This window comes from Python bivittatus, unplaced genomic scaffold (assembly GCF_059951505.1).
Source record: "Python bivittatus isolate LINGU-HERP-01145 unplaced genomic scaffold, Pbiv_v1 ctg000610_np1212, whole genome shotgun sequence".
Taxonomy (NCBI): Eukaryota; Metazoa; Chordata; class Lepidosauria; order Squamata; family Pythonidae; genus Python; species Python bivittatus.
Window position 1 is genome coordinate 17,073,585 of NW_028277088.1, and position 23,363 is coordinate 17,096,947.

Genomic DNA, 23,363 nt, shown 5'->3' on the forward strand with positions numbered 1-23,363 from the left:
CTGGAAAGCTAGCCTGGTGTACAGATGAGGATAAATGAAAGGAAAAGGGAACTGTAAATATAACATCTATTTTTAAATAGCAATAAAACACCTATGACCTACCATAAACTATCAATCCAGTCAGGCTGCAAGTAGCCACCTATCAACTATTTCTAGCTTTAAAATAATTCTGTTATGGATCCTGTTCAAAACAAATCTGGACATTTCACTTTCACTGAGTTAGTTGTGAGATGAATGCTGATCAGTGTGAAGTTCAACTGTCATTTTTCCTACCTTGGAAGAAATACTTGCTATAGGCAGAAATAATTGCATTTACTTTCTAAAATGTATACTGTCCCAGGTGATCTTTTCTATCTTCTTTTAAATTTTAGAAAGGCTGTTGGGCTTAAAATATATCCCCTGACAATTTCCTGGAATGGACATATGAGTTTGTAGCATCCAACATAGAGAGAATATGGAAGTGAGAGTTGAAGAATAATAGCTTAGTCATAGCTCTATGGCCTTTCCCTTTTAGGAAGAATAATATCACATGCCATTTTCATGCAAAAGGCCTCCTATGCAACCCCAAGCTTGAAAGCGTTCATATTAGAGCAGGAATCCACAACCTATTCCCATGAGAACTATTAAAGATTTCCAAGATTTCAGATTTCTGGTGTGAAAAGTTGCATGATGTCAAAGGAGAACCATGTTGCTGACACATAAAATAAAAGCTGATGGGAAAAACCTCACCCTCAGATGCTAGAAAACTGCTGTCAGTGAGAATAAACAATAGGGGATAAGAGAAACAGTCAGTCTACTGTGGAAGAAACCATCAATGCTTCCATTATAATCCAAAAGCTCTTCATAGTCTCAGCATGAGTTACATCTTAGAGGCCATTTCCTTATTTCAACTTCCATGCTACCCCTGGTAGCTTCACAAGGTCTGCTTTACTACACTTGATCCAACACTGTATAATGATTCCCACCACCCATCTTCCTCTTTGTGGCTGTCCAGATAATGGATAGCTTTTCTTGAGAATTTTGGTTGGTTGGTTTGCTCCTTCTTTCTTTGGTGCTTGTGAACTTCTCCTATATTTAGATCAGTTTCAACAGTGTCCTATGAGCAGAAGGCAGGATATAAATCATATCAATAAATAGCAAATTAAAAAATAAACTACTTCTCAGGACTGTTCCATGCCTTGGAAAGTCAGCCTTGAAATCTTTCTGATAAAGCCAAGTTTATAGAAGATTTCTCTGGAAATGAACTTCAGCGCCTGAAGGATACAACTAGAAGATTACTACTTGTGTGCTTCAGTCAGGAGGCACTACACTTGGTTTCCCTGCTACAATAAGATACCTTTCTCTTATAGTTATATTTTACATGGTTCCTTATCTCTATTACATCCATGTAAGTCTAACTTTGATTGGACCCTATGCCAGCTTGTATGATCTCTTTCTGGTTTTCCTGTCTCCCATCCTAGTGGTAGATACCAACAGGAACAACTGGTCAGAAGAGCTCCACATATTGCAAGTGCCCCAGAGAAAGTCACGCTTGGAGATTTCAAGATCTCCAGACTCACACGATATTCATTCAGGAGTGACAAAGGAACTGCATATGAAATTCATTTCTATTTTGTATTACTTATTATATAAAATACTGATCTCTAAGCAATGTACAACACTGAAAATAAATATATTTTACAAAATATAGCAGCTGATAATCAGATTGAGAATGCAGCAGCAGAGGATAAAACAGACATCAGCAAAAGTCAGTTAAGAAATAAAATGGAAAGGGAGATGGAACCATTCAATGGAGTTGGATATAACATGAAATTAAAATACTGCAATGTATAAAAGGCCAGAGAGAATGAAACCATCTTAGAAAAGATAGAATGCATATTTGTATAAAGGAAGTCCTTTGCATCTCCCAAAAGAAGGACATTGCACTCCATGATCAATAGACTGATTCAGTAGAAGGCAATTCCTATCTTCTTAAGGAAAATGAACTGGGAACTAGGTGAGTCTTTCTCCAAATAACATTCCACAAATGGGAGAGCAGCTAACTCTAATGGGTAATGATCTCTCTGGAATTTCCCTGAAACACAAACAACAATGCATTTAATGTCTCTACTTGTTGTTTGTCAAGAGAATTTCCCCGGGGTACCACCTGTAATGTTTCAGAAGGCAACCAGCCAGCCAAGCCAGCAAGAAGCAAATATTAAACACACAAGAAGAGTCCTGATGAATCTAACCAAAACATCCTTTCATAGGTGTAGGACATGAGGCTCCTCAAAGTCTTAGAGCCTCTCAAAACCACTAAATTGTATTGTTTAATGTGATGATGTGGTGAAAGAAGATTTGATGGATTAGACTTGATAACTTGAGTGCTGGAAGGACTGTGAAGTGCAATTTATGATGTCATTAAAGATGAACCAAACAGAAATATCCCAAAATATAAAAAGCAAAAGAAGTCAAAATGGCTGTCTGCTGTCAGGTTGGAAATAGCTAAGAAAAGTAGAAAGCAAGCAGAGTAAAATATGCCCAACTAAATGCTAAGTTCTGGAGAAGAACAGGAAAAGACAAGGAGTGATATCTAAATAAGCAATGCGAAGAGGATAACAAATGATTGGGAAGGACAAGACGTTTACTTTAAATTACAGAAATCAAGGACAACTTTTATGCAAATATGGGCATAAAAAAAGATAAAGAAGACAAAAACTACTTAGAAAGAAGACATAAAGATTTGGCATGAATATACAAAAGAACAGTACAAAAAAGATCCCTAAATCAACAATGAGTACAGAAGTTTGATTGCTGAACTATAGCACTTATTGTGGAAAGTGAAGTTGTATGGGCTTCAGAAAATACTGGTACTAGCAAAGCTTCAAGAGATGATTAAATACTAGCAGAACTGTTTAAAACTTTATAGAAAGTTGCACTTAAAATACTACATGTTGTTTGCAAACAGGTATGGAAAACAGAGCAGTGGCTGAGGGACTGGTAAATATCCATTTATTTTGATAATTTGAATTGGACTTTTCTATTTAAAGTTTTGGAAGAAATTAATTTTGGAGAGAATTCTGCACAATGGGTAAAGTCAATTCATACTTCACAGAAAGCACAAATTATTGTTAATGGAGATCTAACAAAACCATGTGAGATACGAAAGGGAACAAGACAGGGCTGCCCGCTGTCTCCTCTTCTGTTTATTTTGGTTCTTGAAATTCTGAATAGAGACATAAGACAGGACGAGAGGATTGTGGGAGTGAAAATCAAAAGAGAATTACAAGTTAAGAGCTTTTGCAGATGGTTTGGTGCTGGCTTTGGAAGATCCTTTAAAGGGAATTGAAATATTAATGTGAAAATTAAAAGAACTTGGTGCATTAGCAGGTTTCAAGATTAACAAAAAGAAGACAAAGATGTTAACAAAAATATGAAAATATAAGATCAAACAGAATTGATGAATAAAATGGGTTTTAAGATCAAGAAAAAGGTAAAATACTTGCATATCACTATGACAAATATGAATTGTATGTTATTTCAAAATAATAATGTTAAGACATGGAATGAAGTTAAAAAAGATATGTTAAGATGGGAGAAAATACAACTGTCATTGCTGGGGAGAATTTCTGTGATTAAGATTAATGTTTTGCCCAGAATGTTATTTTTGTTTCAGACACTGTCTGTTTTGACAATGGATGTACTAATTAAACAATGGCAGAAAGAGATATCTAAATTTGTGTGGCAGGGGGAAAAAACCACAAGTTAAATATAAGGTATTACAAGATGTAAAAGAAAGAAGAGGATTGGGTTTGCCTGATTTGAAATTATACTTTGCAGCTTGTTGTTTAGTTTGGATGAAAGAGTGGATGTTGCTGAGAAATAGAAGGCCTTTGGAGTTAGACGAACATGACTTGAGATTTGGATGGCGTGGATATTTATGGTACGACAAAGCTAAGGTTGATGTAGGTTTTAAAAATCATTTTGTTGGACGTGCCATAGTGAGAATATGGAACAGATACAAACCCAGGTTGGGCCCAAGAATATCTTCGTGGCTTTCAGCACAAGAAGTATTTTATAGAAGAGAAATGATAAGTAAACACAAATGGCTAACCTATTGTGACATTTTATAATTTTATCAAGGAGAATATAAATAAAATCAAGAGAAGATCTGGTAGCTGAAGGACACGCTTGTCAATGGTTCTCTTATGTACAATTATTAGAAAGATTTAAAGCAGACAGAAGAACTATTTTGGTTTTGAGCAGTCTAAAACTGAGTTGAAATAGAACTGTGTACATATGATGAACATGTTATTGCTAACATGTATATACTTCTCTTGAAATTTGAAACAGAAGAACAAGAGAAAGAATGCATGATAAAGTGGGCTAAAAATTTTGGATACAATATACAAATGGAACAGTGGGAGAATATGTGGATGAAAGGAGTGAAATTTACATTATGTTATAATCTTAAAGGGAATGTTTATAAAATGATGTATTGTTGGTATATGTCACTAGACAAACTGTCTAGAACTTCAAATTTATGCTGGAAATATGAACAACAAGAGGGGACATTTTATCATGCTTGGTGGATGTGCAAAAAAGCCAGAAACTTTTGGACTCAAAACATACACTAATTCAGACTATTTTAAATATTAAATATATAAATATTAAATATTAAAATACAATTGAAACCAGAGGCTTTTCTTTTGGGAATGATTGATAAACAGTTGGAAAAAAATCATGGAACTTTGTTTTTATATGTGATAACTGCAGTGAAGTTATTATACGCACAAAGGTGGGAAGATTCGACATTATCCACAATGGAGGAATGGATGGTGAAGATGATGGAACTTGCTGAGATGGCCAAATTGACATCTTTGGTCATGGAAAAGGCATTACCCAAGTATATTGCTGATTGGAAACCCCTTATAGGCTTTTTTCATGGAACAGAAAAAAATGACCTTATGATATATGGTTTTGATGATTAGAAAAAAATAGATTGTAGAAAAAATGAAAGTCATCCTGTAACCATAGAGTAAGAGGTACATTTATACTTATATCTGCTGTAAAAAAAAAATTGGAAGCTACTTCTTTATTCTTTCTTTCTTTCTTTCTTTCTTTCTTTCTTTCTTTCTTTCTTTCTTTCTTTCTTTTCTTTCTTTCTTTCTTTCTTTTTCTTTCTTTCTTTCTTTCTTTCTTCTTTCTGCACTTTTGTCTTTTTCCTTTCTTCTTTCTTCTTTCTTCATTCTAAATACTAGTTCTGTTAGTTTTTATCTCTCTTTATTAAAATCTTAATAAAGATATACATATATATATATATATATATATAAAGAGAAGATCCATTTATATTCGATACTTTAAAAAAAGGACATTGCTAAGGAATGTTCATCAAATTACTGAACAACTGCATTGATCTCTCATGCTAGTAAGATTACACTAAAGATTTGGCAATCCAGACTTCCACAATACATGGAACAAGAACTGCCAGATATATAAACTGAATTAGGAAAAGCAAGGGCAGCTGAGATCACATTGCTAAGATCTGATGGTTAATGGAAAAATCAAGGGAGTTCCAAAAAAGGCCTGTTTTTGTTTTATTGATAACAAACTTTGGACTGGGTAGGCCACCACAAATTGTGAATGCATCATCTGCTTATGCAAGAAATTATATGATGAAAAGAATGTAGCAGGATTGAATATGGAACAACTAACCGGTTCAAAACTGGGGAAAGAGTGACCTATGACTGTATATTGTCACCTTATTCATTTAACTCATATGGAGAATATGTCATAAGAAATGCTGAAGTAGACGAAATAGAAAGTGAAAGTAAACATTTTTAGAAGACCTGAAGCTTGGGCAAATTAAAAATAGTTAAAAAAAGGCAAACAGAAAACAAGGTAGGTAGATTCTTCACAATTAACACAAGCATGAGCTTACAGGAACTCAAAGAAGCAGTTACTGACTGACAATCCGGGCAAAATGACATCCATCCAAAGATTTGGAAGCAACTGAACAACAATGTCAAAAAGGGAGAAATTATTAAATTAATAGGTGGTCGCCAGACAAATGGTATTTTATTAATTAAGTGCCACTGCACGTACATTTTTTATAGAGGATTTCACTTATCATCCAAAAGTCAAGTGAAGCCTGATCAGAAAAAGTTGACCTCTCTCATCCAGCACTCTGGGACACAGAGGCCAGCCCAGAAGAGTCATGCTCCCTTCCATTATGGATCTCTCAAGGCCAGTGTTTCTCAACCTCAGCAACTTTAAGATGTGTGGACTTCAACTCTCAGAATTCCCCAACCAGCAAGAACAGTGCTCTAGGCAATAATATTTAGAGCAGTATCTTACATCTTGTGCCAGACTTATAAGATATGAGAATATTTGCTTGTGTTGGCTTCTCTCTGCAGTTCAGACCACTATCAAACCTGTGGAACTGATTTGATTCTTTTATATACCTACTCATGATGCAGTTCTTGGACAGTTTATCCAAAGACAGCAAACTGAATAAATATCCAGAATACAGTAATTCAAAACAGCAACTATACCCTATGTGTATTTTAAAAACATCTTGAATTTAGAAAAGGGAGCTCAAGCGTTTATGTAAAAGGGTAATTCAGTGTCTCAACCTCAGCAACTTTAAGATGTGTGAACTTCAACTCTCATGGCTGGCTGGGGAATTCTGAGAGTTGAAGTTCACACATCTTAAAGTTGCTGAGGTTGAGAAACACGGGGCTAAGGATTTAAAAAGGTCTCTCGCATGATGCTGGAAAGTTAAAAAAGGAATGGATGCACTTAAAAAAAAATTGGAGGGAGCATCTGAAGAGAACTCCAGCAAAAGTAGCTTCCACTGTAAAACCAAGCATCGTTCAAAAGAATGTACTGGGGAAGCTTATGTTACAGAAACTAGAGTAGGGAAATGGTAATTTCTGAATCTAAAGACCAGCTGAGCAAAGCTGTATCCTGCCTTCTAGTCCAGGATGTGTTTCCTTCAGTAGCCACTTGTTGCATCTGGGAAGCCCACAAACCATAAGGGCTATAACACTGTCTGTTCATGTTTCGTAGCATCTCTGAATATATTCCAGTGATTGCTATTATCCCAAGAGAATCCTTATCAAACTTTGCACAAGACAGTTGTTTGTGAGAACAAATGTCATGCTGCCTATATTCTTCATTCTTCCCACCTGCTCATTCATTCACTCACTCACTCACTCATCCATCCATCCATCTCTGCATTGTTCATTGACTTGGAGATCCACAGTCTTCATACCTACCTCCGTATACCTAATGGCAACCCTGTGAACTGTATTAGGGTAGGAATACCAACTAGGTTTCATGTGCTGGATTGTAACTCTCAGAATTGCCAGATGGCTGGGAATTCTGCAATGTGTAAACCTAATATACCTAGAGGGTGCCAGGTTGGGGAAAGTTGTATTAGTTCAGCTAAAAAAAAGGGGGGGGGAGAACATCGTATACATCGCACAGGACAATTAAAAACAAAATGATCTAATTGCTAAATGAAGTGGGTGTCCTATTAGCAGTGCTGTCCTGATGTTTTGATAAGGACATGGAACATTAGCTGCATGATAACTAAAATCTGGCTTGTCAGCAACATCAAATCACCCTGACATTTATCTACTTTGACAATGCTGCTTAGCAGAATTCAAACCTCTGTTATTTGGTCATAAAATAAATAAACCAATCATGGTAATTGTAGATCATCTGACAATCCTAGAGAATATTTTTCTTCATTGAAGGGTAATAAACATCCCATCTTTTTACATTGTATTCTACTGCTAAGACAAAATATTATAAATGTAATGAATATTTTCAATGCCCATAGATAAGAATTCATATTCTGGCAGCAGCTTATTGCAGATTCAACAGCTCAGGCATTTCAGAATCCATGGCATCAGAAGAATCGGTACAAGACAGTAGGGTACATCTGTATTGCAATCTGCTGATCACAGAACAGCTGGATACCTGCAAATCAGCAGTTCACCCAGAGCCCAGCTGATCAGTCTATAGTTAAAGTAGGAGTTGAACTCAGCACTTCCTTTTATAGCCTGTAAGTAATTTCTGGGATCTGCTGCTGCAGTCCCTGGCCACTTGCTTAGCACACTTCCTAAGGAGCAAAGAATAGGATAGGTCTATCAACAGCTACCGATCATGATGATTCCTCCGGGTTCAGTGGTCCCATGCTTCTCTCTGTCATTGGTTGGGTATCAAAAGTGGCTCATGCCCTGTTGGTGAATGTTTCAGAGGCATCTGATCAGCTGCTGGGAAAAACAGCATCTTGATGATAAGTATTGAAAATCAGGGGACTTCTTAGGACTTCCTACTTTAAAGTTTAAGTACCATACTTATACTATACCAGAGCTGTGCTATTCTGCCTTGCACACAGGATTGGACAGCTCACTTTTCATGTTGCGGAGGACTTCCCACCAGGCAATGAAAGGGTGTCCAAGGGGAATAACAACATCACTTTTCTACCCATTATGCACTTCTATATACCATCTTGATGAAAAACAATTGTGTTATAATGCAAAAAGGAGAAAGATCCCTTTGAGGGGTGGAAACAAAAAGGGCACAGAATGGAAAGAAATATATAATGCTAACACTAATCCTAATTTATCACATTTATATGCCACCTGACTCCCAGCGACTCTCATCCCAGCACTCTCCCAAATGACTCTCCCACATCATCTTTGATGTGAACAACCTCTTGGATTAATCTAATAACTTACTGGCAGGACAGAAGAGTCTTGCTTCAAGTGAAAACTCAACTGTGTCTAAAATTGAATGTAGCAACTGGCAATCCCTAGGGTAAATCACTTGACCCACTTGACCCACACACACCAACCCAAACAGAAGAGTCTGTTGCCAAACTGTCCCTGACTGACCTACTTGATACCCGTTCCTTTATTGAGCTTTCCAATTGTTCTGCTTCATTCACATAATTTTATTGAATGGTCCAGACAATTATTTCCATTTATAACTCTCCACTATGTCCCCATTGTTTCTGCTATTTTCCATAATACAGAACACAGGAAGAACTGCACAATGCCTTTGGACTATTGGAGTCTTCCCCAAATGTTGTATTCTCCAGATATCTAGATTTCAACCCCCAGAATTCTCAAGAATGGCCATGTTTCCAGTGGAATCCAGAGAGTTGCGTCCAAACATCTGGATTCTACCCAGGTTGGGGAAAGATGGACTAGTAACACAAAGGAGGAGGTAATCTGAGATTGTCACTTACAGTGATGGACAATCTTTATATTCTTTAAGAGGACAAGGGCCACATCAATGTGGCAAAGGTCCAAAATGGGTAGGTCAGCTGGATTTTCCATTATTTCCTGGATCAGGGAGAATGTTCCTGTTTTAAACTCTGTCAGGTATATTTTCAGGCTTATGCTAAAGTTTTCATGTGTTTTTGGACTTTCAAAGTGTGGGAAACCCTGCAATTGTGCTACTAATTGCGGCACACATATTGTGATTAGGGGGGCCCTTGAGGCCACAAAAATGAGCTCAGGGGCCATATGTAGTCTTTAAACCATAGGTTGCTGCTCCCTGGTCAACAGTGTGGCCCAAAGGCCATGAAATACAAATTCATGTAGCTCATTTCTAAGCAAAGCTCAAACATATACAAGAACCGCACAATTACTATTCACAGCTGCAAGGTATTGACCCAGCACAATAAATTTGTTTTACAGAGCCAGGAAAATTGCCTTATCTAATTACTGGTGTTGTGAATGGCCACACTATCCTTATACTGTATACATTTGAACTTTACATAGGTATCTCACTGACTGAAACACTTGTATCTCATGATCTCTCGCCAGCACTATTGACATTTTTTTAAAAAAAGTGCCTCTGTCAACAGAAGGTAACACACACATCCAATGAATTGGGTTCTGGCCCATAAAACCTTCTGCCATAATGAATCTTTTTGAGATCTTCAGGAATCTTTGCAATACATTTGTGCAAGAGATGAATGCAGTTTGTTCTCCCTAGAAAAGAATCTCTTTTGTGGGATCTAGCTCATTTTCTATTTAGACCTTTGGATCTCTCAACCAGAACCATGTGTAAAATAGTAGTTCAAGAAAGTGGACATTGACTTGCAGAACATCAGAACTCTGTTCAGCCTGGGAATTTATTTTTAGAACCAGCACTGGAGCTTGCGAGCAAATCTTTTTACATAGAGATCAACTACTGTTTTCTGCAAAGTTATCCTATCTAATATACAGAATATATAGGGATACACACATACACACACACACACACACACACACGCATACTTAGTATATATGCTGCCAAAGTGAATAGAGAGAGATATTTACTTTTATACTTAAATAATTGGGAGTCAGAAACCATTGCCTTTTTACTGCAAATCATCCAGATGATTGCTACTTTCTGCTGGAGCACTTAAAACACATTTTAAATAGAAATATCATCACTTCATGGAATTGCTTAATTTTTAAAAGAAAATAATTCATCATTTGTGGCCCCTATCCACATAAAAGGCTGCCAGTTTACCCATGTTTACAAAGAAAAAACCTCATAGGAATCAATGGGACCTATTTCCAAATGCAGGTAGTCCCTGGGTTAAGAACACCTGGTTTATGGATGACCCATAGTTAAGAAAAGAGCCTACTGTAGCAAAATTTGAGTTAAATACACAATGGTTTGAGTTTATTACGCAATGCTACTTATACAGTATTGTACAATAATACTGTTCCGGCTTACATAATGTGACTTAAGGACAGACCTTGGGAATGGAATTCATTCTTAACCTGGGGACTACCTGTAACCATGCTTAGGATTAGGCCAAATGAACTCCCACTTGGTAATCTGGAAGGTTGATGCTACAACCTGAATTAATTTATCAAAACATGGCTATTTTCTACAACGGAACACTTGTCTGAGAAAATCAAGCTAAATGCTTTGCTTTGGAAACCTGGCTTAGAATAAATCATGACTGACCTTTAAGCAGTGGTTGGTTGCTAAAATGTGAATAGCCAGGGTTGAGCCCTGCCAAATTTATTTTACAGCTCAGGCTGAGATTTTTAAGAGCACTACAGATGACTGCAGGGCACAGCAGAAATTGGATCAAAGCTCAAACCAAAGTTAAGAGTAGAGTTGTGGACCTGTGGCCTAGAAGATGCTGGGAAGTGTAGTTGAAAACTGGAAAGTCACTGGTTCCCCATGACTGGAGGAGACCCATTGAAATAATTGAGCCTACAAGTTTGTCCTTACGAATCTGATATTAGTGGGTTTAGTGGATATGCTCTAGTTTGGATTTGACTTGTGGGGAATTAACACTCAATGGATTTGAGATTTAAGCTTGAACAGTTTGCTGTCATGCCTGAAAACCTACTAGGAACCTAGAAATCTAGCCCTGTCCTCTTCTATGGTGTTAGAAATTTCAGCATATGTAGCTTTCAAACTGCCAAAGATCGATCCGCACATCAGATCTCCTAGATTAGGGAGGAGCAATTAGTAACCTTCTAGATCTACAGTGCCTTCAATAACACTGTATAAAGTATTAGAGGTTATGTGAAAACGATACACATCCTGTGTGAAATACCTGAAGCAAATCCACAAACTATAATATTCACTGAGATTAAAATGAGGAAAGTAGACAACTTATCAACCATTTCAATGTTTTGGATATTTTTTGCATATTATTAAAGGCCAACAACATCTTTATCTACATCTAGACTATGTGCTCTGACAATTCCTGGTGCTTTGCACATTCCATTTTCCTTCTGAGTCATGAACAGTTCTGGTCTTTGTGGGCTTTTGAAATGGGCATCATGACATCTGAGAGGGTCTTGGGCAAAAACTTTCACCTCCTCTCCTGTGTCTGCTCAGCTTCGGCCTTATCAACCAGCTGGTGGGTCAGCTGACCAAGTGCTCAAAATATCAGCAGTAGGCATCTGAGTGAGTAATTTTCTTCCTGTGGCACAGCCAATAATGTTCCTGGGGAGGCACGCTGTCTGCCAAATTGTGGTTACAGGCTTCAGGATGAAAGTGGTAGAACAGCATAGCATTGCTGCCTTTATCTGGAGCAGTGTTTCTCAACCTTGGCAACTTTAAGATGTGTGGACTTCAACTCCCAGAATTCCTCAGCTAGCACTGGGAGTTGAAGTCCACACATCTTAAAGTTGCCAAGGTTGAGAAACACTAATCTGGGGACCATTTACCACCCTCCTCCACTGATCCAGCAGGGATTTTCTTAGGCACCGACCCCCCTTCAACACAATGTGTCAGTCTAATGATTGTAATAATGGCTAAATTCTAGAAGTAAAAGCTGCTTATTGGCTCAAGCTGAGTCCCCTACCTACTTTCCCAATATGTGTATTTTTTTCAAAAGAGAAACTTCTGATATCTTAAATAGGTATGATCCATTATACACATATATTTGAAAATGATAAAAATCTGGAAAATAAAAAGTGGTCTCATAAAACATCAAGAGTCCCTGAAATGTGGAGAAGCGAGGCATAAATGGAACAACTGAACTGCCTGGATCTTGATATGGAAACCATAAATTAGGGCTCTAGTTGGAAAGAGATGAATGGTCACTGGCAAACTGTACTCAGTGCAGAAGTGGAACTGCTGTGGGACACCCCATGATCTGGCCACCACTATATTAAGACATATGGAGGATATGACTTGATCGCTCTCCTCACCCTGCAATTCTTCTTTTCCTAATATAATTCTCTCCCTCTATCAGAACTGAGCCAATGCATTAACACTATTACCCAATGTGCCCTTTGGAAAGGATAGCAGCCTTCACTAAAAATAAATGTAATCAAGTACGGTACAGCGGTACAGACTTATGAATTAGGACCCACCTGCCTATATTCACCTGAAAGGAATCCCCAGGGACCATTTGGGGCCCCTTGCTGTCATCAGATCTGAAATCTTTCTTGACAATGAGATTGTGCTGGTTTCTAACACGCCTTCAGATATATTACATGGACCTGAGTATAGCTAGGGATCTCCCAGTAATTGAATAAGAGGAGCTTGTTTAAAATGTGTGTGTGTGTACAGTATGTATGTATATTTGCCTATTATTGTTTGGCTAATTTTACTCATCAGGGAAGCACAGCAAAGATTGAACATTTCTTGTTGCACTACTGTATGTAGGTACTGTAAGGTTTGTCAGATGCGGGGAAGACTGAATCCTCTTATTTCACCCTTCCTACATTCACACAAATAAATGCCTTGAATTTATTGTCTCTTTCATTAAATTGAGCCAATTTAACACCAAACTATTTTCACCTGGGGAAATGAGAGTGAACAGCAGCCCTTCGCCTTGAGAAAAGCATTCCAGATGTGTGAAGTCATGGCGGTGAAGGCCAAGAGGAGGTTTTTTGGGGAGCAGTCTCAAAAACTCTAAGTGTTTTTGGCTGGCTAGCTCACTGCACCCCTTCACGGGGAAAGAGAGAGAGTGGGCCATAGTGCTCTGCATGGTGCTCCCAGCGGGATTATATAATAGGTGGACCATAAGGTTGCCCTTGAAGATAACCTGAAAGCGTCCCTTATGAAAGCCCTTTAAAAGGTTAAGGCATACAAGTTATTTATTGGCTAGCTTTATATCCCACCTTTACACTAGAGCTCAAGGTGGCACTCATAGGGCTCCTCCCTGTTTTATTGCATCGCCATGACAACTCTCTGTGGAAGGTTGGACTGAGAGAAGAAGACTGGCCCAGACAATGAGCTTGTGCAGTTGATGATGGATTAGTACCGGGGCTCTCCTGGTGCTGGTCCAGCATCTTCACCATTGCATCACACTGCTGTATTAAAGAGAGCGGGAGTAGGGAATATATGGGATCATACCTTCTGCTCATTCTGCAGGAGCTCTAAAGGAGATTATTTGTTTCCAGGCCCAGTCCAAATACGGATGCTACCTTTAATGCCCTAAATAGTTAAGAAAAAGTACCCACAAGAATGCCTCTTCAAATACCAGCTCATCCATCTTTTTAAAAACTGTAAGGGAAGTTAAGTGCTTTTTCCTCATTGTGTGGCACTAAATGATGAACTGCATGGCTTGTACCTGTCCCACAGGGCCAGGTGCAGCACACATGAAATAATTCAGCATTGAAGAATTTAGAGTCCATGAATTTGCTTCAAGGGTCAGAACCAAAAAAAGATCAAAATAACCCAGTTCCTGGCTTCCCCCTCTTCCCATTTCTGAATTCTAACAATGCTCTGGGGGGATAAGCAAAGATTCATTTTGTCGCTGCTTACTGTTAAACAACTGGGCATTATAAATCTTGCTTGGTTTCTTACCAATCAGATATTCCTACCCTTGCCCTTTACGATTTATTTCTTAAATGTGAAGACAGCTTGTTCCCTTTGAAAAGAGAAAAATTAAAATAATAATAAGAAAAAACAGTCTCTGTGCTGCACATTTGGCTTTACATGTTGCAGCCCTGAGATAAGCTGGAAAGGATATCAAATGTTGGGGGCTTATTTAGTGAAAGGTTACATCTCTTCTTCCAAGCAATGAAATGAGAAAGAGCAAATCAGGAAGAATTTTAATATGCCCCTAACAGATGGTTCACGGAGGCTTTTTTGCAGAGGGAAAGATTCAGTGCCTCATTTTTTTAAGGAGAAAAAGACAAATATTTCATTTCTTTTACTCTTAACAGACTTACCAGAGGAGTTTGGAGATGTTTAAAAGCATCATTATCATTCAGTGACACTGAGAAAGAGAAATTAAAAGCCTATTTTTGAAGGCATGTGTGGTGATTAATAGTAATGATATAATGACACCGGAATCTTTTTTTCCCCCTTTGTTTTTATACTTTCAGAATGGGAATGGATTCTCTTACCTTAAATGAACATTCTGTTTACAATTCAGCTATAATATTGTGCTAGCAAATATTCAGAGAAGATGCTCTTACCTATTATTTATTTGGAAAAGTTATATGCCACTGACGCTGTTAATAGCTCTGGGTGGCTTACAAGGGATAAGAAAAACAAAGATGATATCTATTAAAAGATAGAAAAGAATAACAATAACAGCAGCAGCAGTAACAGATACAGAATATAAAAGTTTAGACCAGTGTTTCTCAACCTTGGCAACTTTAAGAGGCGTGGATTTCAATTCCCAGAATTTCCTCAAGGGGAATTCTGAGAGTTGAAGTCCACACATCTTAAAGTTGCCAAGATTGAGAAACACTGGTTTAAACTATGGAATTAAATGGCCTTGCAAAAATAAATACGTTTGAGCCCACTCCTAGACTGTAGCATCTCAGAAGGCAATAAGAATTCAATGAATTTTTTTCCATAGGGTCCAACAGAGATCTGGACAGAATTTAAGGGCTATCCCACTAGCAATCCAAGGCTTGAGTCACCAAAGCCAGATTTCTCATCTGGGACTGGCACTTGCTTTATCAGCTGAATGTTTTTATAATTTCAGAATGGGCAAATGGCAAGTCTGCCTGCCACTGATGTTATTGGGCTGTCTGGCATTAGTGCTGGATCCTTGAGGACATCTGAATGGCAACCTTCTCCTTAAAGGGGAGTGCAAATCCATCCAGAACAGAAATACCTCCTGAAATCTAAATTCTATCTCTCTAAGCCCTGACTTTAGTTTCAGCTTATTTTCCCACACCCAGTTCCTTAAAGCTTGGATACCTACTGAGGCTGGGGTGACTTCCAAAGACTGGATCCAGAGAAAAGAAGTATAGTTGAGTATCATCAGTGTGTGGATGATAATTAACTCCAAACCTGGCATGATTCCAAATAATATCTAGCCCAATATAAATCCAAGCAATCTTATCTGAAAAAAATGGCACAAACTGTTCAAAATGGAGCTCAGGTGGCATATGGGCACTGGTCAGAACTTGGGTTATCAGCCTAACAGTCCTTCCATGTTTCTACATGGACACAGTGCTCTTCCCTGAGAGTCACAGCATAGGCCTTATGATACTTCCACTATGTTCAGCTGGATTTGTCTCTTGACCTGCACTGCTATGGCTCAGTCTGCCCTCATTGTTTAGAGTGTCCACTGCCACTCTAAACAGCTGGGCACTGAGCAGCCACTGTACTAAGCTTCTAGGAGGCTTAGTTATTCTGTGCATCAATCATGTCATTGATGGAGTGAGGGCCAGCTTCAAGAAAACATCTCCCAGAACAGTCTTGAATCCAGTAGAATCCATCAGTCTCGGTGGACAGACTAACCTAATCTGATGCATGTCCCTTTGCCTCACCAAGAATTGTAAAATTTGCCTCTCTGTAATCCAGGGGATGGGCAACCTGCAAGGAACAGAGTGCATGTGTTCCCCAATCCCTCTTTTGTAATTCCCAGAAATTGTACCCTTGAGTTTCAGTAGCAAACAGTTCACAAATGGCTGCACCACTTGCCATCACTGGAAAGAACAAAATGGTATATTGGTCATTTATAGGTCTAATATATCATTCTGCCTAATAGTAATGCCAGCACTGGCACAAGTAAAAAAATGAGGTTGCTAGGAACAGACAGAGCATTTGCAAAAATTCTTTCTAGAATATCTACCGAACAGCAATGCAGGATACTCATCATTTTTCTTTACACTTATTTTTACTCACTTATTTAAGTTTGGGTAGAACAAGATTAGTCTAAACAGGGGGTAGCACCCAATCCTAACTTGATGGATCTCAAAAATCCCTAAGCATATTCACCCTGATTCATTCTTTGGATGAGAAAATGGATCAGGAAATCCTAGAGGTGAAGATGAGGCTGAGAAGTCAAAAAATATCAAAGGGGAGGCATTAATAACCATAGTGCTGCCAAGAAAATTATATGGCCAGGAACTGAACTTGATCCAAAAGGAATGGTACCTTTACTTGGTTGCAATAATTAAAAAAAAACTTTCCCAGCTTTACATCAACAAAGCAATCCACTGTGTGCTAATGGCTGATTGGCATCTATGTCTTGGCTGGTCTTAAAAAGAGTTAAACACAGTTAGCCTTGTTTAGCACTTGGATGGGAGACCACTAGGAAATCCAGGGCTATGGGCTAGATTTGGAAGTTAAAAAAATACCCCAGAAGAAGGGAATGGCAAACCAAATCCATATGGTTGCTAAAAAACAGTCTGAATTTGTCTAGGTACTTTTATGAATTAAGCTTGACTTGAGGGTGGCATTCCCATCTTGCAGCCAGATTAATAAGATTTCCAGGACTTATCTGAGGCATGGCCATCTCTGCTTCGCCATTCATAAATATATAATGGACTAGCTTAAGACTTCAAGTGCATCATCTCCACTGGCAAGACAGAAGGAGAAACAAGGAAGGGTAAGAAGTTTGCTTCCCCTCCCTCCTTGAATAAAAGTCTCTGCTCCATTGGCCAGTGATCCTGAAGGGGACAAATAAGTCCTTCTAAGGATCATTTGATAAAAAGTAAAAGTATCCGTTTTCAAGGCAAGTATAATCTCTGTAGACTAATATAACCAGCATTTTGGCCATGTAGGAACCTAACTGCACCACTTCTGCAGAAGTTACTTCAGGAACATACAAAAACAGAAAGCAAACGACAACTCTCCAGTGACCTGCCTATTTCAAGTGAGTCCCTCTTTTGTAGAAAACTACACAGATCCCCCCCACCCCAATTCACACTCCTCAGGTTCCCTGCCTTACTTGACACTTTACATTTTAAAATAATCGTTTTTAAACGGGAAGACAGTATGCCAGAAAACAAAGCGCCACCATCTCATGTGTCATTTTTATTTCCAAGAATTCTTCTGGACCCAAAGAAGCCCCATAAGTTTTCCTCAATGATTAAAATGATGGGTAGCCACAACCCAGCCCTTTGTCTGGCACAGTGCCTAGTTGCATGGGGGGAGGGAGGGGAGAGCCTAAGATAAGAATTGCAGAGAACAACGGTGCAGCAGATAGCGTCCGACTGAACTAGGGTGATGCAGTGGCTACGTCCCGCAGGTCAAGCAGACTGTGAATGGACCAGCCCTGTCTGCTAACAATTTGGAAGAATGCCCACGTCATGTTCTCAAAATTCCAAATTTTATTAATTGATTGCGTTTGTATGCCACCAAGTCTTCCGAGGAGTCTCGGCAGTTTCCAACAATCCAGAACGAAGCATCCAAGTAATCTATCATCCATAAAACATCCAGCTAAAAATTCCAGATGAATTAGAGCACTGAACCATAATCAGACTAGTACATTAGATGAAGTTTGAAATGGACAGATCCTTTATCACTAATTCAGTTAATAATGATCAGATAAGAACAATGCCCCCAATAGGATTACAGAAGTTACATCTCATTTGTCAATCTATACCAAACTGACTAAAACATACCACTGAAATTGGGGAGAAGTGGGTAGCCTGACGGGAAGATTGGTGGCAGTAATGGGAAGATGCTGAGAAGATCAATGGTGGGCTGGCTGGTGGGAAGAGCAGCTGCAGAAGCAGGAAGTTGCTAGGAACATCAGGGCAATATATCCAAACCAGTTGTTGCCTACTCTATATAACAACTATAGGAGAACATTAAATATATGTCTCCCATATTATTCAGCACAAGGGTGACTGATCTGGTAAATGTACAAAATGCTTTCATAGATCGAACCCAAGCCTGTCTAGTTCAGCATCTTATCTCCAATAATGGACAACAAGATGTTTCTGGGACATCCAGAAACAAGACATCCATCAGGGCAATCACAACCTGAATTAGGTCCCTTTGAATCTAATTTGGTGGCCATCACCATGACTTCTTTCTTTGTTTAATTAAGATGGGAAAGCTCTATTAAAATGTAGCTATTCTTGTAGCTATTCTTTTAGCTATAGCCACCAGAAATAATGAGTATAATATCATTATGTTTAAAAAGATGAAAATGTCAGACAAAAATATAGCTAAGTACATAGGTTCCGAAAGTGAGGGCTGTGATATTTCACAGTGCCTAGTCTAGAGAAGAAACGATGTGTTGATTAACTGTGTTGTCGCAGGGGTTAAACTTTATAACTAGAAAAGTGTTTTGTAACTGTTACCATGATGACCTCTACTGGGCAGTTGGTCTGCAAGTATTGCATCAACAAAGTTAATAAGGTTGTATTTCCTAGTCTGGGTCACAATTCAAGCCACCACAGCCAATATTGTTATTTTAAAAGAATGGAATTATTATTAGTAGTAGTAATATCCAAGACAGAAACTAGTATGAAATTCAACAGCACAACATTAGACTTCAGTCAGGATATACTCATGGAAAGAGATCACAAGTGAAGTATCTACAGAAATAATGATAGAACAGCAATCTACCCATTCCTTTCACAATGGTAAAATTGACATAGTCAGCTTTTGACATTCAGAAAGACTCAGCAAAATTTAACTTTGCAACTAGGTGTACTTCTTTTCAAATCTAACTTGAAGGATTCTCTGAGGGTGATGCCTCCCAGCCTATTAGTTATTGACAAAAATAGCAAGAAGCCAAGGAAAGTCTCAATGCAACTGAGAAGGAAGGAAGGAAGGAAGGAAGGAAGGAAGGAAGGAAGGAAGGAAGGAAGGAAGGAAGGAAGGAAGGAAGGAAGGAAGGAAGGAAGGAAGGAAGGAAGGAGCTATCTATCAGGGAAGCTTTAATCTGAAACCTTGCACTGTGCAGAGGATTGGCACAATGACCTAAATGGTCCTTTGTAACTCTACAATTGTATAATTCCCAGGCTTTCATAAAAAGAGGCTGTCCCCAGACACCCATCACAAAATGTATGAAAGTTATTTGGATGACTTTGTTATGACACAGGAACAAAAGTAGTATAGAGAGTAAATAGTGCCTCTCAACCCCTTTGGAATTCTGGAAAACCTATTTAAAGCTTTTCTTTAAAGAGGCTTCTTTTTAATAGGCCTAAGCAAGTATGCAGGAAATGTTCATAGGTTTGTGTAAATATTATTGATAATACACTACAGAAGCAAATATTATGCTCCATTCTTACCAAAGCCAGCCTCAAAGCAACAACCTTCCTGAGGAAAGCCAGTACAAATATCTAGCTATTGTATGTGTGTGTGTGTATATGTGTGTATACATATACATATATACATATATTAGTTTGTGTGTGTGTTTGTGTATATGTGTGTGTATATGCATGTATGTATCTATGCATATATATATACACACACACCTATACATACACACACACATGCTCCAGGCATAATCTCCAAGCATCTACAACAATGAAGGAAAAAGAGCTGAAACCTGGAGCAGAGGGGCCTGAAGGAGCTGAAAGATCCGGACACAGCTCACAATTCAATCAGAGATGTAAGGAAATGCTTGTCTTCCTAAACAACCTTCTATAAAACATAAAACAGGAAGAACGGCTTTCTTTCCAAGTTGAAACATCTCACCAATTGAAAGCTGGGGAACAGTCAGACCTGCAAAGCCTGTTGTTTGTAGCTTAGTATCATGGGTGTCTTCACACAACATATTCAACCAAGTCATGTGGTTAATTTATAGTCCCTGTATTATGCAAGCCCAGAAAATGAATTAGTTCAGTAACCAGGTTAACCATTTTGCATAAATGTAGCCAATGTATATCTCTCCCCATGCATTCTATAACTATTCCAGCTGAAAAAAAATAATTTGATGGTCTGGCTACATTAAATTGTTTTGCTGCTGTTAATGTAATGGATATAAGCATTTCTACCTGCCTTCTAAACAGAGACTGGAAAATGTAAAATACCAAGAATACAAACTTGTCGGGGGGTTGGAGGTGGGGATTAGTTTAAACTGTGTAAGCCTGGACAAAAGCATTTACTGCTGGGGCTCTATTCCAGGAAAAGTTAGCTATGACTGTGGTTACAATCCTGGCTCTTTGTGGCCTCCAGATGAGGCTCAACTACAATTTTCAGCATCCCACATCATGGGCTGTGCTGTTTGGGCTTTTTGAGAATTGCTGTGGAACAACATTGGGAGGCTACAAATTTCCCACCCCCATTATAGAGTAAACCCTGTAAACAATGTGAGACTTACTTTACAGGACTGCAGTGAGTATCTCACTGTAAGTAGTGGCTCAAGCCAGCCTGGATTAACTTCAGTTCTATTGCAGTCAATGGAATTTATCCCCTAATTTAGCTAGAGCACCACACTGGCATTTAACTTCTGCTTACAGCAAGAAAATTCAGCTATTAAGACTGCACATTGACTGGGGCTTGAACCTATCATGAGGAGCCATGTATTTCTGCTTCAATTTTTCTTAAGCCTGATTATGTGGGCCTTTTCCCTGTCCTGACATATTAATCCCACATCAGAGGCCATGGGGAAAAAAACATCAAAGGACTATCATCCCTTGAAGAGTGTACTGCTATCCTCAAACTGGATACTTTTTTTAAAGAAAGCTTCTACATTTTTTTTAAAAGAGGTGTTTTACACTGCGAAGTCCAACTTGTATATTACAGTCCTTAAGTATATTTATATACCTAAGAATAAATCCCACTGCCTCCATGGGACGTATGCCTTGTCATATATGTCTAGGGTTGCACTGCTGATTACTCAAGTAATGTCATCTACAGGCTAGGACTGAGGAAGACAGGCATCTGTTTATTCAGATTTGCCATTCTTTATTTCCGTTCACTGAATTAATCCTAAGTGAAGTTGCCTCTAATTCAGATGTGCTTTGAAAGATCAATAGTCTAATAAAATTCAGACTCCTACCTGAATTCAGGAAGGAGATTTGGCTGCAACCCATAAAAAGCAGCAGACAATGTAACTAGCCAGGCAGGTTTGTAATTTCCATCTTCACACTCCAAGTATGGAGAGGACCACTTGATATGACTCTTCTCTGCAGGGTGATGGCCATCCCTTTTTTTCAAACTGCCTTCCAGGGCCTTAGAACCAGGATTTGAGACCTTTCGGTGTTGATGTGGCCTCCACTTGCGTTTCAGGCTATGGAACCACTCAGTTTCACTAGACACATTGGCCAAGTGGTGAGCCACTGAAGATAAATCTTGCAGCAGGATCTGGCTATTCTGCCGAGTGGCTTGGAGGAAGACCTGAGGGACAGAGGACAAGGGCTCTAGGTTGAAGGTGATGGCAGCCCTGGAGATGTTGGGATCCCCTTCCAGCAGGCTTCGGATCAAAACTTGGTACCACTCAATGTCTTCCTGCAAGTTCTGTTCTCGGGATTTATTGCTCTGCAGAACCATGTTGAGAAAGTTGATGGCATGGAGGAGAGTATCCAGAGCTCCGTGCAGTGAGGGGTGTGAGGCCAGGCGAGACTTTCCAGCCAAGCTAGCCAGCTCATAGCGCCCAGAGCAGTTGGCCTGCCTCAGCTCCCAGGAATCGCCAGTATAGAGGAATGAAGCCACATTTTGAGGGATCTCCTGGGAGAGTCTCTGGGCCAAGAATAGGTTCTCCTCCCTCGATCTGCTCCAAGGAGAGAAAGGAAGAGCCACCTTCTTGCCATGAGTGTAAACAGACTGCTTCTCCTTTGTTGCTTTCCCTTTGCCAGGCTCTGTCTGTCCTTGGTTGGCATCAATCACATACCCCAAGTGAGCAAGGAGCAAGACAGGAAGAAGCCGTGGCAAATCCATCTCCTCCGCTCAGCCAAGGAAGACGTCTTCCCTCAAGTTCCCAACCCAACCCACTTTCAATTTTTTTTAAAAATGTGAATACTCCAACAGCATTGGCAAAAGGACAAGGAAACAAAATCCGCGGAGCAGGATGCTCCAGTGAACTTGGGGGGTGGGTGGGGAGGAGGGGGAGGGGAAGTATCCGGATCACCTGTAGCAACGCTCCAGCGAGCTCTCTCCGGTGGGGCAAGTTCTGGCAATTACGCAGGCGGCGCCTGGCTCAGAGAGCAGGTTACATCGCGCCTGGCTACCGGGAGATGCTCTCGTTAGCCCGCTTACGTCTTTCTATCCCCATCCGCCGCTGACGGCGCTTTCAGAAGGTATTTCAAAGACCTGCTTCGCGGTCCTCCTCTTGCCGCCGCCGCTGCTGCTCCATTCTCGATCAAGCGGCGCGTCCTCCCGCTTCACTACCCAGCCGCGCACAGCAGCCAGACCCGCTCGCGCCGTCTCCGGGCATCGCTCCCTGAGGGGACCCGAGAGAGCTGCGGCTTCTGCCCCGGGCAGCGGGGAGGCAGAGGGACGGAGCGAGAGTGGCGGGGCGGGGCGGGGCTTCTGGGAGGGGTGTTTCTCGGGGGCAGGTGCCCGCTGGCCGGAGCGCTCGGCTTTCCCAGCTCAGCATCAACGCCCCCTCCTTCCTCGCCCGTTAACTAGACGGCTCTGCCCCACATGGCCAACCCCTTCTTACCTCCCCTCCCTTCCGCAGCTCGCCCTCATAGGTGAGCTCCGGATGCCTTGAGCGCTCTATGGCCGCCTCAGCTGTCAATCACGAGGTGAGCAGGAGGGAGCTGTCCAGTACTGAATCTCGGGGAAGAGGG

The 23,363-nt window shown here is 39.8% G+C and overlaps 1 protein-coding gene across 1 annotated transcript in view; it reads right to left on the reverse strand.

Moving 5' to 3' along the window:
- GPR158 (G protein-coupled receptor 158) overlaps nt 1-22,509 on the reverse strand; it is a 128,845-nt gene extending 106,336 nt beyond the window's left edge. The window contains exon 1 of the mRNA XM_088150527.1: nt 21,632-22,509. Within this exon, the coding sequence (XP_088006653.1) occupies nt 21,632-22,509 (878 nt within the window). The remainder of the gene's footprint in view (nt 1-21,631) is intronic.
- Between the last annotated feature and the right edge of the window lie 854 nt (nt 22,510-23,363).